Source organism: Acipenser ruthenus, chromosome 45 (genome assembly GCF_902713425.1).
Source record: "Acipenser ruthenus chromosome 45, fAciRut3.2 maternal haplotype, whole genome shotgun sequence".
In the NCBI taxonomy this organism is placed as follows: domain Eukaryota; kingdom Metazoa; phylum Chordata; class Actinopteri; order Acipenseriformes; family Acipenseridae; genus Acipenser; species Acipenser ruthenus.
The window spans coordinates 9,998,112-10,011,485 of NC_081233.1; the positions used below are offsets into that span (position 1 = coordinate 9,998,112).

The following is a 13,374-nucleotide window of genomic DNA, read 5'->3' on the forward strand; positions in this document are numbered from 1 at the left end:
TGTTTCAAAGTAACATTTTCTTTATAAAATCAGAGAGTTCATAAACAGCAACAACAAAAACAACAGCTGCAAGAATGACCCCTTATTTATTATTTTAGATTTTAAATTTTTTTTTTTTTTTTTTTTTTGCTGCCCTGTAAATATCGACAGTATTATTTTTTTTCCTTCGACCCTCAGGATCCTCGACACAGAACCCTGCTCTCACAGGAAAAAACAAACACACGAAAAACAGCTGAGAAAATATCAGGTACATTCACACTTGTGAAACCGTACAGAAAAAAAGCACCAAAAAAAACCCATACCGCTCTTTAGAAAGTTAGAGAAGCAAGGATATCTAATAATAATAATAATAATATTAATACAAATAATAATAATAATGTCATACTAATAATAATGATGATAGCGTTGACAGTAAGCAGAAAGATAACAAAAATGACAATTCGTTCCTGAAAATGTATTTGAAATACAGAATAAACCGAGTCAAGCAGACAGGCGTTTCTAATGCTAGTGCCTTCATCAGTGTTATTGAAACTAGAAGAAACCGAGTCAAGCAGACAGGCGTTTCTAATGCTAGCGCCTTCATCAGTGTTACTGAAACTAGAAGAAACCGAAGAAGACAATAACACTGACGAGACTGTTCTAGACTGTCAGAGGAATCTAGAACCGCAGTCCAGAACCATTTTGTGAAAATCAAACCGTATTCTATACCTGAAAACAGACTTTAAAAAAAATACTTTTTAAATAAATGTAGTGAGTTGACAATATTATTTCAAGTAGGACTCTTTTAGATTGGTGCTGTACATTGGTCCATATTCACAAAATTTAAGGACTGTTTTAAAGACTGGTTTAAAAAAAACAGTCCTTCAAATATTTACATTTTTATGGCTTTTAAAGAATCGAATTGTGCTTTTTTATTTACATTTGTATGATGTTTAAAACTGTATTTACTTTTTTGGGGGGTTAAAATTAGTGTATTTGTTTTATTATTATTATTATTATTTTACAGTGCTGTAAAATTCTGTAAACATCAGAGTACGGGCCGATCGAGGGACACTAAAAGCAACTCCATGAAAGAAACATTCGATTGCACACAGACTTGTTCTGTCTCTCAACGTTTGCCATTGAGTTTGTTTACAATCTCTTTTAATATTCCTTGATCAGCCTGCAGCTTGATAAGCCACTGCTAAATGTAACACTACTGAGTGATCAATAGCGATGGATCGTGTAGCCTGATCAAATCTTTAACTTCGGTTCTTGTAGTCAAGACTCCTACTGCACAGCAGTTTCACCCATTCCAGGTTTTACTACCAGCTTGATTAGCCACAGTGTGTATAGGAATGGATCACACTGCTATGCAACAGGAGTGTTATTTCCATCCCTGGTAGATCAACAGTAAAGCATAGTTCTGTTATAATTGAAAGCCAACCCTTTTATTATTAAGACGTAAAACCAAAAACCATGACACTGTTACAGCCAGGGTCGGGGTCAGTTCCTTCCAATTCCTTTTTAAAATCACTTTCCAATTCCTTCGATGGAATTGATCATTTAGAGACGTAATAATAATCACTGCGGTCGTTCAGCTGATCAGCGACGTGTTGGGATTGAATAAAAGGGAACAGGAATTGAAATTGGGGATTGATTTTGAAAAGGAATTGGAAACAGATTAAGAAGGGACCCCTATCCTGATCCCAGACACATCTCCCTGCTTCAGTGTGATTGTGCAATCAAATCCTGGCAGCACGGAGCGGATATTGATTACTTTATTGATTACTCCTGAGGAGGATTTTAAATTTGGCACACTGACAGTTTCAAACAGAGTCTATTTATTTTTCTAGAGCAGGCTGTATTGATAGTCCAGTTTGTCTGTGTTGTCGCTACAGGGACACAAGCTGCTACTTCTCTTAGAAATCAGCGTGCCTCCGTAGAACAGAAAAGAACAGAGTGGACTATTACAGACTTGCAGCAATCGGAGGTCATACCTCCTCGCTCTGCTGCAGAGCGCACATCGTTTAAAGGACAGTTCAAATGAATGTGTTTTTCATTTTTATTTGTACTAGTTTCTTTGGCACTGGAAGTATTTATTTTTTTCTCTTCACTAGTTGTTGCTTTGGTACTCTAGAAGGACCTGGCTGATTTTAAACAAAAACGAAGTGCAAAAAATATGAAGTCTTTAAGAATCTGCCCACGACTGTAGCAGCATTTACATTGCAGAGAGTAGCTGCATTGCAGCCGAAACGAAGGATTGAAAAAAATACAGCTTGTGTGGCGATTTTCTTTTTTCAAAAAAAATAATGTATTTGGTCCTTTTTAAATAGGCTGATACATTGTAACTGCAATGCGATTGAAACACAGCCCTGGGAAACTGCAGATACAACCCAGTCTAACTCCTGTGTTTAATACCAGCTTTGCTAATTATTATTAATGAGTCGTTTAGCAGATGCTTACAGAGACTAGGGGGTGAACTGTGCATCACAACTACTGCTGCAGTCACTTCCAGGTCCTTGTTTGTTTTACGTCTCATCCGAAGGACGGAGCACAAGGAGGTTCAGTGACTTGCTCAGGGTCACGCACAGGGAGTCAGTGGCTGAGCTGGGAGGGATTGAACCTGGAACCTCCTGGTAACAAGCCCCTTTCTTTAAGCACCAGACCCCCAAGCCCCCTCGTGTAATGAGATTGTGTGTTTGCATCGGTGTGTCTGAGGAGGGTGAGCAGGAAAGAAAAACAGCAATAGCATCAGAGGCAAAGACATTTTAAAATGAAATACTATGAAGAAAAAAAAACCAACATGTATAAAACACAAACTGAATATGTTTTGAGTTTAAAAAAAAAAAAGATCCAGCGCCACCTGCAGCTTTTTTGGAAGCATTGCACCTCTAAGTAAAAATAGATATAATGTATGTATATATTTTTTTAAAGAATAAAAGTCCACAATAGGTGGTGCTTTTGCATTTGTCTTAGTCTTTTTTTTATTTTCTTTATTTATCAATTTTTTTTGTGGCTAAAAATATGTATTAAAAAAAAAAAAGAAATCTATATTTCTAGCTTTTTATTTATTTCCGGACAGCTGGTTTTTGAATTTCATCACTTAAAAGTCCACCAGTAATAAAAAGTAAAGAAAAAATATCCCCCAGAAAATATCCCATAATAATAAGAGCAGATAAAATGACCCCCTTGTCCCAGCACCCCTTATATAGACAGTTTGGGGGGGGGGGGGGGGGGGGGTTGATAAAAGTCCCGGGGGGCTGGGGGGGCAGTGCCTGTGTTTCTCCGCTCCGTGCTGTTCTGTTCAGTTTGTACTTTTGCGTTACTCCGCGTGTGTGGCTCCGGTTTTCTCCTTTGTGTTCTCCCTCGCTGGCTTCCGAGTCTCTCTGTCTGCGTTGTCCCCTCTCTCCTCCTCCTCCTCTTTCTCTTTCTCCCCTCTCTCCGTCCCCTCTCCCCCGCCCCCTGCCTGGGCCTCCCCCTCCCCGCTGGCTTTCTCCTTCTCCTCCCTCTCTCTCTTCTCTCTCCGCTCCTTCCTCTCCCTCTCCTTCTCCCTCTCCTTCTCCTCGAACGCCTCGGGGTTCTCCAGCATCTCTCTGATGAGGGGTGGCATGGGGCCGGGGATCTCCATCTTCAGGGTGAGGGCTCGCTCCGCGCCTGGGACAGGAAGAGGGGGTCACACTGTGGGCTTACATAGAGAGGGAAGCAGGCAGAGACACGGGGGGGGGGGAGGAGAGAGAGGGAGACAGAGATAGAGCGAGAGAGAGAATGAGGCAGAGGGAGAGAGAGAGAGAGAGAGAGAGGCAGGCAGAGAGCGAGAGAATGAGGCAGAGAGGGAGAGAGAGAGAGAGGCAGACAGAGCGAGAGAATGAGGCAGAGAGGGAGAGAGCGAGAGAGAGAGAGAGAGAGACTGATTGATAGGTAGACAGACAGGTAGACATACAGACATATATAGGCAGGCTCTCTGCCTCTCCCTCCCTCTCTCTCTCACCCTTGGTGCTCATGCCTCTCAGGTCGGTGATCTTCATCAACATGCGGGGGAACATGTGTGGTTTGTCGGGGCGGCGCCGGCGAGCGTACAGCTTCAGCGCCTCGAGCAGCGGCTCCTGCAGGGTGTCCACCTTGTGGGGCTCCTCCAGATCCATGCGGTCTGAGAGACGGGACAGGGGGAGAGGGGGGGGTCTCTGTGAGTGGGAGTTTCAATCAGTGAGTTTTTATTACAGTATTGCAGTGTCTCAATGAGCTGCAGGTGTCAGTGTGTGTCAGTTTGCTGTCTGTGTGGTAGAGCTGCAGTACCTCCGTAAATCAGACAGATGGCGCTGTGTGTCAGTGTGTGTATTACAGTATTACAATGCATGTCAGTCAGTTGTCTGTGCGTGTGTGTGTTGGTGTCTCAGTGAGCTGCAGTACCTCCGTAGATCAGACAGATGGCGCTGTGCGTCAGTGTCTCAGTGTGTGTATTGCAGTGTCTCAGTGAGCTGCAGTACCTCCGTAGATCAGACAGATGGTGCTGTGCGTCAGTGTCTCAGTGTGTGTGTTGCAGTGTCTCAGTGAGCTGCAGTACCTACGTAGATCAGACAGATGGTGCTGTGCGTCAGTGTCTCAGTGTGTGTATTGCAGTGTCTCAGTGAGCTGCAGTACCTCCGCAGACCAGGCAGATGGCGCTGAGCAGCCCGGTCTCCGTGTCGTCCATCTCGAGCGGCAGCAGCTGTCCTGCGAAGGCGAAGACGAGGTCGGTCAGCGGGCCAAAGCCGGCGTTGTGCATCTGCGTGCGGTTCAGAGTCAGACCGTCCGAGAACGTCATGGTGTCCTGATCGGGGGTGTAGCGTGTGCAGATCCGCAGCATCTGAGAGCGGGGAGAGAGAGAGAGAGAGAGGGGTTACCAAGGAAGGGTATACCACTGGTATACTGTACCTCAGTGGAAATGCTTTAATTCTTGTGCCTGCAATTCATGTTTTTTTTTACCACCGGGTGTCAATCTAACACCACAGTGAGCTTCGCCAGGCAGCAGGATGATGGAGGGATGGGGTGGGGGGTCCCGTACTCACCAGGATGTCCAGGCAGGCTGCTTTGAGCAGAGTGATCTGGTCGGCGATGGTCAGGTTGGTGAAGCCGGGCAGTTTCTTTGCGAACTCCACAATCTTGATGATGCACTTGGTGGAGAGCTCGCTGAACTTGTCCCACAAACCGAGATCCAGCTGCACCCGATGATCAGAGCTGGAGTTCTGGAGAGAGAGAGACGCGTTAGACCGGGGAGGGAGAGGGAGAGGGAAGGTCTCCTGATGCTGTAGTGTTGTGTCTGTGTGTCTCTCTCTGTACTCACAGTGGTGTACTTGCCCAGCTGCCCCAGCGAGGGGAAGGTCTCCTGATGGGCTTTGCTGACTTTGTGCACCAGCTCCTCCAGCTCGGAGGTCATCTCATAGTTCTCAGGCAGGGCGGGCTCCTCCTTCACTTCCTTCTTCTTCTTATTGCGATCGTTCCTCACGGCTAGAGAGAGAAAGAGAACCAGCTTCTGAAACAGGAGGGAACTGCAAAAACACTGTGCCAACTTACCACTTTGTCGTATACCCTTCCTCCCCCCTCCGCCCCCCCGGGGGTTAGCTCCCCCTTCCCTGACGTGGAATTCTGCACGTCCCCACCGTAACCCCCCTCGCTTCCTTCCCTCCAGGAAATCCAGTTTTAGCTGCGGGACAATACACTGCGTCCCAAATGCACTGCTCCTCCCCTGCACACACACACACACACACACACACACATGTATATGCACACATACAGAAACACAGACACACACACACACAGTATAGCAGTGGTGCTATTAAAAGGCTCCACTCTGCACTTCCAGTGAGGAGGCTGCAGGCTCTGCACAGGTTTCTGACGCTCTCTTTCTTTTCCACCCCAAATTTTCTTTTTTTGTTTCATCAAGAAAGCATCTGTTTTTCTTTCTCTCTCTCTCTCTCTCTCTCTCTCTCTCTCTCTCTCTCAACCAGTTGAACTGGTTGGGTGGGTGTTACTGGGAGTTCAGGCAAGCTAAGTCACATGACTTGCATCTCCTGTACAACTGTCAGTGAGCACTCTCATGATGAAATGAAAAGTGAGTGTTCTCTTTCCTATACTACTGGAGCGCTCTGCAGTGCTGAGAGTGGAGTTCTCTTTCCTATACTGCTAGAGCGCTCTGCAGTGTTGAGAGTGGAGTTCTCTTTCCTATACTACTGGAGCGCTCTGCAGTGTTGAGAGTGGAGTTCTCTTTCCTATACTACTAGAGCGCTCTGCAGTGTTGAGAGTGGAGTTCTCTTTCCTATACTGCTAAAGCGCTCTGCAGTGTTGGTCAAGGTTGTGTTGGTCAAGGTTGTGTTGAGCTGGGTTCTCGTGGTCAGTCCTGGACAGGCTGGTGTTGCAGTGTGGCTGTGACTGTGCAGAGTCAAAGAGGGAAGCTACGTGGCTCGATTCTGAGAACCAGGCAGAGCAGAGGCAGAAGGTGACTGGCAAGGTTTCGAAACTCTATGGGGATTCATTTCACAACCCTCCCTTCCTCCCTCCCTCCCTCCCTCCCTCCCTCCCACGCACTGAAACGTCACAGCAAGACGGAAACCTCACCGCTAATACGCGCACACTCCGCTGTCGCCTAGCCATAGAATCATTTTTATATATATTTTTTTTTTTACATGATCAGCATCCTGTTTCTTTCTATGTGCTTCCCTTTTTTTATTTAATTTTTTTTTTCCCCTCCTGATTAATTGAATAAATGTCCCCCCTGATAATTAACCCCTGATAGTTGCCCCACAGCTTTTACCACAAGACATTGGTCCTCAGTCCCCCCCTCCCCCCCAGGTATTACCCTCCTTGTAATGGTAATTGACCCTTCAGCAATGGAAATAAGACTCCCAATGTAGAACAGTTTGATCCATTCCTGGTTTGACTATGAGTTTAAGACACCCCTGGGTTTGTTACCCCTGCACTCACCCTCCTTGGACATGCCCACTTCGAAGCACTTCTGCAGCCGGCAGTACTGGCAGCGGTTGCGTGTCACCTTGTTGATCTGGCAGTTCTTGTCCCGGTGACACGTGTACACCATGTTCTTCTGAATACTGCGCCGGAAAAAACCCTGAGAGCGAGAGAGAGAGAAAGAGACAGGGTTAGGATTGCATCTTTAAAACAAACTATTTAATAAGCCAGAGCCTTCGTCGGGCGAGACTAGAAGAGAGCGAGTCTCAGCAGCTGTCCCGGGACGGGGGCTCACCTTGCACCCCTCACAGGAGCTCACTCCGTAGTGGTACCCCGAGGACTTGTCCTGGCACACGAAGCAGGGCTTGTAGATCCTCGGAGGGGGTGGAGGGGAGGGGGAGCTGGGGATCATCTCCTCTGAGCTGCTGCTCTGGGTCTCCACAGCTGAAACAAAGAGGGGAGCGGGCGGGGTTACAGGGGGGGACCCCGAGATTCATTAGAATGCAAAGTGTCCCAGAGGGTCAAGCAGACAAGCGTTTCTAATGCTAGTGTCTTCATCACTGTTATTGAGGTGAAAGTAGAAGAAACCGAGTCAAGCAGACAAACATTTGATTCTACTTTTGAAAATAAGTCATTTTGCAAAATGTAGCTCTGCATGATGCATTCATTTAGAATTGTGTTTGATTTTATTTATTTATTTTCCTACCCCCCCCCCCCCCCCCAAGACCCTCGGCTGCTGTTACACTATTCCGTCACCGGGTGGCACTGTCTTCCCAAGTTAGTTTCCTAATAAACCAGTTCTGTGACTCTGTGAGCCGGGCGCAGTAGAAGAGAGCAGGCCTGTCTTTGCAACAGCAGCCAGAACAAGTCCAGTCTCGTTACCAGACTCCTGACAGCAAGCGTTTTCAACACTAGAAACAGAACTGCACTCTCAAAGCTTCTAGCCTCTCCAGGGTGGGTGTCAATTCCATTTTAAAAGCAGTTCCAAATTCCATTTCCATTTCCAATTCCTGTTTAAAATCAATTGATATTTTAGAACTGCAATACTTGTCGCGATCGTTCAAACCGCCTTCATTTGAAGCCAATTTTAATTGACTAACAAACAGCGATTTCGATTTTAAGTAATTTGTTGCCACTGTCTGTGAGAAGTGTTTTAAATACCGCAGGGAGACTGACAGTAGAAATCTGACAAGCAGTCTGGGAGGTGTTTGTTTTTGAGGCTCCTGTCTGCAGCAGCTCTGAGCTCTCTACATAACTGGCATTCTGATCGGCATAATGATGACTGACTGGCTGACAGACAGAGAGAGAGACACACAGAGGGAGAGTACTGCCCTGGATTAGATATAATTATCTACAAATTGTTATTGAGGGGCAGGGCTAGTCCATTACCCTCAATGGGGTGGAACAATGATGATCCCCCTGCACTTCTACCAGATGGACTGTTCCGTGCTGTTGAGTGACAGGCAGGTAAACAAACCCTTCACAGTAATGGGCAGGTCAATTAGAGGCAGTTATTTAATTTAGGGGTAAAGCTGACTAACCCACAGGGCAAATATTTGGGGAGGAAGGAAGAGTGGGGGGGAGGTTGGAAGAGACCCCCAACATCATGTTGATTGAATCGGTCTTTATTTTCAGCTCAGACTTTAAAATCTTCAAGGGTTAGTTTACCCTTTTTGTCTAACAAGTCTTACCATACCTTTACAATGCTTCCTTGTGCTTTACCAGACCTCTCTGTGCTTTACAATGCTTCCCTATGCTTTACCAGACCTCTCTGTGCTTTACAATGCTTCCCTATGCTTTACCATGGAGGCTAGCTAAATGAAAACCATGGCAATCAATCAATTGATTATGCAATTTAATTGTGTTTATTAAAAAAAGTGTCTTATTAAACTCCTAAAGAATTAATGATAACGATCTGGCTGTATTGATAAGGCCAATAGGCAGTTAAGCTACTGACTGCTGAGTGATAAGACAACCATTGTCCTGAGAGAAATAATGAGAGAAAAAAACTATTGTAAAGCACAGGGAAAATAATGAACCAGCCCCCTTCTCAAAGTTTTACTGCTGTGGTATCCCCTCTGGTAAAAGCACAGCACAGTGAAGATAATGAACCAGTCCTTTTCTAAAACTCTCACAAGCTAGAAATGCATTTAAATAGCTCTCTTTTAAACAAAACAAAAAAATAACGCCTTCCTCCCACACATTTGTAATGCTCAGTACAGCAGCAGCCCTCACCTCCCCTCCTCAAGTAGACACCCCCCCAGGCACTTCTTTCAACTCCCCCCCCCCCCTTCTTCCTGCCCATTTCCTGGCCCCAAATTCCTCAGCCGGGTCCCAACAGGATTTAACAGAGGCCCTGGCTCGTAACAGGGCCTGCTAACCCGATCCCAGCTCTGGGAAGGAGCTGCAAAAACCCACCAGGCAGTCTTTTTATAGGCCAGCCAGCCAGCCAGCCTCCCCGAGACTGCATTCACACAGCCAGCTGCGCTGCTGTAAAACTTTACCACTGAGGCTCCCAGACCCCCGCAGCACCCAGACAACACTGTCAGGCTTTTTATTAGGCTGTTGGTGTTGTGTGCCGGATTTCTCTCATCTCTCTGCTTTTGTGAGGACCTGGTTTTGTGTGAATGTGCCCTTGTGGAAGTTTCCCACAGTAAAATAAAGCACAGCACAGTATAGGCATGGTGAAGCATAGGCAAGCATTGTAAAGCACAGAGAGGTCTGGTAAAGCATATGGAAGCATTGTAAAGCACAGAGAGGTATGGTAAAGCATAGGCAAGCATTGTAAAGCACAGAGAGGTATGGTAAAGCATAATCATATCCTGATGTAACTTTCACTATTATCTGCTGTATTATTGAATTGTGGTTTGTCACACTTGAGAATTATTGTATTTCTTGTTTTTATTGTATGACTTATATTGTAACACTTGAATGTATTTGTATTTGCTTGCGATTGTAAGTCGCCCTGGATAAGGGCGTCTGCTAAGAAATAAATAATAATAATAAAGCATAGGGAAGCATTGTAAAGCACAGAGAGGTATGGTAAAGCATATTAAAAAACAGGGTAAACTAACCGTTTTAAAAGTTCCCCATAGCAAAAGCACAGCAAAGTGTAGTAAAGCACAGTGACAGCATGGTAAAGTACAGAGATCATTATTATGATGATAAATAAATAGAATGAACACACAGGATGAAACTACAGGCTGCTGAGAGCCCCTCACCCTGTGCCAATAGCTAGTCCCCCTCCCCCTGTCTTGCCTCCCGTGTTAGCTGCTCCGGGGCGAGTCACAGTTAAGTGCAGTGATTACAGGCCAGGATTAATGAGCTGATTGTGTTAGTGATCCAGGAGGAAGACACTGCAGCTAAAACCAGAGGGGGAAGGGGGGGGGGGGCGCTGAGGACACTGACACGCTACTGTGTTCTTCTCATTGCAGTGCCCACCATCCCCAAACTCTGGAATAAGGGGGGGAGTGTTCATGGCAGGGTCTTTCTGTCTAAGTGATGTGTACTGATTAACTGATTACCTGGGGCGCTTATCAAAGTGTCCCACAGTAAAAGCCCAGCAAAGTGAGACACAGCACAGTGAAAGCATGGTAAAGCATAGGGCAGCATTGTAAAGAATAGCAAGGCATGGTAAAGCATGCTCAAGAAACAAACTAAAAAACTAAAAGGTAAACTAACCTTTGTAAATCTATCTGTCTGTCTGTCTGTCTCTATCTATCGATCTGTCTGTCTCTATCTATATAAATGTATTAAAATAAAAATTAAAACACATCATTGTGGTAACATTACAACTTATTTCCACTGTTGACCCAGCAAGACCTCTCAGAGAATCAGATGGGCTGATTCACAAACACAGGAGAATCAATCTGGATCAATCGACACCTTGTCAACACTGCTAACGAAACGCACACCTTCTGAAACCCCCTGCCTCCCCCAGTATCAATCAGCACTCAGAGACAGGGAGGGTTAACCCCCCCCCCTCCCAAACAGCCCTGACAGTCTCCTCTCCACTCCTTAATGTTTATAAAAACAAAGCCAGCTGAAACCCGAGGCCTGCTTATCAGTAACAAGCCAGGGCCTCGATTTGCATGAGAATCCACCACAGGCCCCCAGAGCTGGGCCAGGCTCGTTTCCTGCTCGGTATTGCCTTACAGTTAATCCCGTCTCCTACGGCCCCTTCACTGTGTCTAAAGAGAGGCAGCCAGCAGGCTCCTTTTAATCCCTTTGTTGTCAAAAAGGGCTGATGGGGAGAGGGGAGTGGGGGGGATTGGAAGCAGTGCTGTAGGCCTTTTCGCTGCCCGTGTGTGTGTCGGTGTCAGTGTCTGTGTGTTTTGTCTACCGACAATCTGTCTTTTTGAAGGCATCGCTGCTCTCTTATCTGATTCTATTCTGAGAAATGGACCCCTGGGGTCATGAATTGAACTGATCGTTAGCAAGCCTGCACAGTGTGCTACCCTGCTTGTGGAGGAATTTATTTATTATTATTATTATTATTATTATTATTATTATTATTATTATTCCAATAGGACATCGTTTGTTTTACGTCTCATCCGAAGGACGGAGCACAAGGAGGTTCAGTGACTTGCTCAGGGTCACACACAGGGAGTCAGTGGCTGAGCCGGGATTTGAACCTCCTGGTATCAAAGCCCCTTTTCTCTAACCGCTGGAGCACCGAGCCTCAGTGCCTCAGAATATGTATATATAGAGACAAGAAAAGCTTCCAGTGGAAACGTTTGTTGTTGAGAGTCCTGCTTGGCTAGAGTATTGTATTCTAAACTTTCCATACTCTGGGGGGGTCCTCTGGTAACAGGGTGGTTTGTTGTGTAGAAATTTGAATCTTCCAGCTCCATCTGGGAAACGAAGCAAAAGCCAGCGCTCTGAATCTAAACCAATTTGATTTGCAAATCGACCGACCACAGCTCTTCTCTACCTGTTCAGAGTCAGAATTTGTACCATTTGGGATTTTATGAACTTCAATCAAGTCCCTTAAAACAGAAATTTAAAAAAATTACAAAAACGAAGAAAAAAAAACTTGCTTGTGGAAATAGAACAATTAAGAGTCTAAAACTAACATTTTATAAAATTGTAATACAAATAAATAAATCCTTTTTTTAATGCAGTTTTGATTATAAAATATGAAAACTAAGACTATAATTAATATATATATATATATACACACACACACAGATAGCAAGACCAGGACTGACAGCATTTTCTGTTAATTACTCACAAGGGCTGGTGAACGTGTTTTAAGGAAGTGTGCCCCCCCCCCCCCCCTCGCTCGCTGGCTGGCATCGCTGTGTGTGCGTCATCCTCAGCCACTTCCTGCTCCCTCCCTGGTTTCGACATCAACAAGCAGACATTGTTGCTCAAACACACGGAGAAACACACATAGACACACACACACACACAGAGACACAGACATACACACTCACTCACAAACAGAGACATAAACACACACAGACATACTCACACACACAAACTGACGAAGAAACCGAGTCAAGCAGACAGGCGTTTCTAATGCTAGCGCCTTCATCAGTGTTATTGAAACTAGAAGAAACCGAGTCAAGCAGACAGGCGTTTCTAATGCTAGTGCCTTCATCAGTGTTACTGAGGTGAAACAGAGTCAAGTAGACAGACTTTCTTTCTTTCTTTCTTTCTTTCTTTTTCTGCCTTGCAATCGTTCCGCTCCTCCAGGAGCAGTGCTGGGCAGCTCTGAAGTTGTTGTTTTTTAGGAACACTGTCTGTAGCAGGACCACGGGCAGGAGTCAGTGTGCTTCTGGTTTGTTTGTTTTTTGGTTTTGCACTTGGTGGTCAAGAGACTTTGAAATTGGTCCTGCAATAAACTGGGGAATGTTACTGGGGTCCGGTCAAAGTGAGAGGACTAATAAAAGACACCAAACTGGAAGGGGGGGAGGGATCCACAGCAAGGAATTTACACCCCCTTGTGATGTGCTTGCTCACACACACACACGATTCTCAACTGCTATAGAAAAGGAAGGGGTCCTGGAATAAAAGCAGGTTGTAAAATCAGAATTGCCCCCAATCACCCGACTCTCAGCACACACGCGAAGCCCAGTTTATTCCTTTCCTTTAACTTTTTAGCTTTATTTTTTTTTTTACTTTTTTAACTGCGCGTCATAAACTGAAGTTGTTGGGTTTTTTTGATGACTCCAAGACAGCATTTGTCTTCTCTCTGTCTCTCTCTCTATTTGGTCAAGTATATATATTTTTTTTTTTTTACTATTTTACTATTTTTAACCTTTGAGTGCAGTTTATTTGCCATGGTCTTCAAAACTCTTTCTGCTCTGTGCTTCACTGGATGTTACTGGGCTTTTACTACAGGGATGCCAAAGCAGTAAGCTTTGAGAAGGGGGCTGGTTTAATATCTGCTCTGTGCTTTACTGCATGTTACTGGGCTTTTACTACAGGGATGCCACAGCAGTAAGC

General features: G+C 45.3%; 1 protein-coding gene across 4 annotated transcripts in view; it reads right to left on the reverse strand.

Moving 5' to 3' along the window:
- LOC131720857 (retinoic acid receptor gamma-A-like) overlaps nucleotides 1–13,374 on the reverse strand; it is a 33,282-nt gene continuing 19,908 nt past the window's right edge. For all 4 annotated transcript variants that reach the window (XM_059013107.1, XM_059013108.1, XM_059013109.1 and 1 more), the window contains 7 exons: nucleotides 7,217–7,365; nucleotides 6,940–7,081; nucleotides 5,303–5,466; nucleotides 5,028–5,204; nucleotides 4,621–4,825; nucleotides 3,971–4,129; nucleotides 1–3,636 (listed from right to left, as the gene is read on the reverse strand). In XM_059013107.1, the coding sequence (XP_058869090.1) occupies nucleotides 3,305–3,636; nucleotides 3,971–4,129; nucleotides 4,621–4,825; nucleotides 5,028–5,204; nucleotides 5,303–5,466; nucleotides 6,940–7,081; nucleotides 7,217–7,365 (1,328 nt within the window). In that variant the 3' untranslated portion in view covers nucleotides 1–3,304. The remainder of the gene's footprint in view (nucleotides 3,637–3,970; nucleotides 4,130–4,620; nucleotides 4,826–5,027; nucleotides 5,205–5,302; nucleotides 5,467–6,939; nucleotides 7,082–7,216; nucleotides 7,366–13,374) is intronic.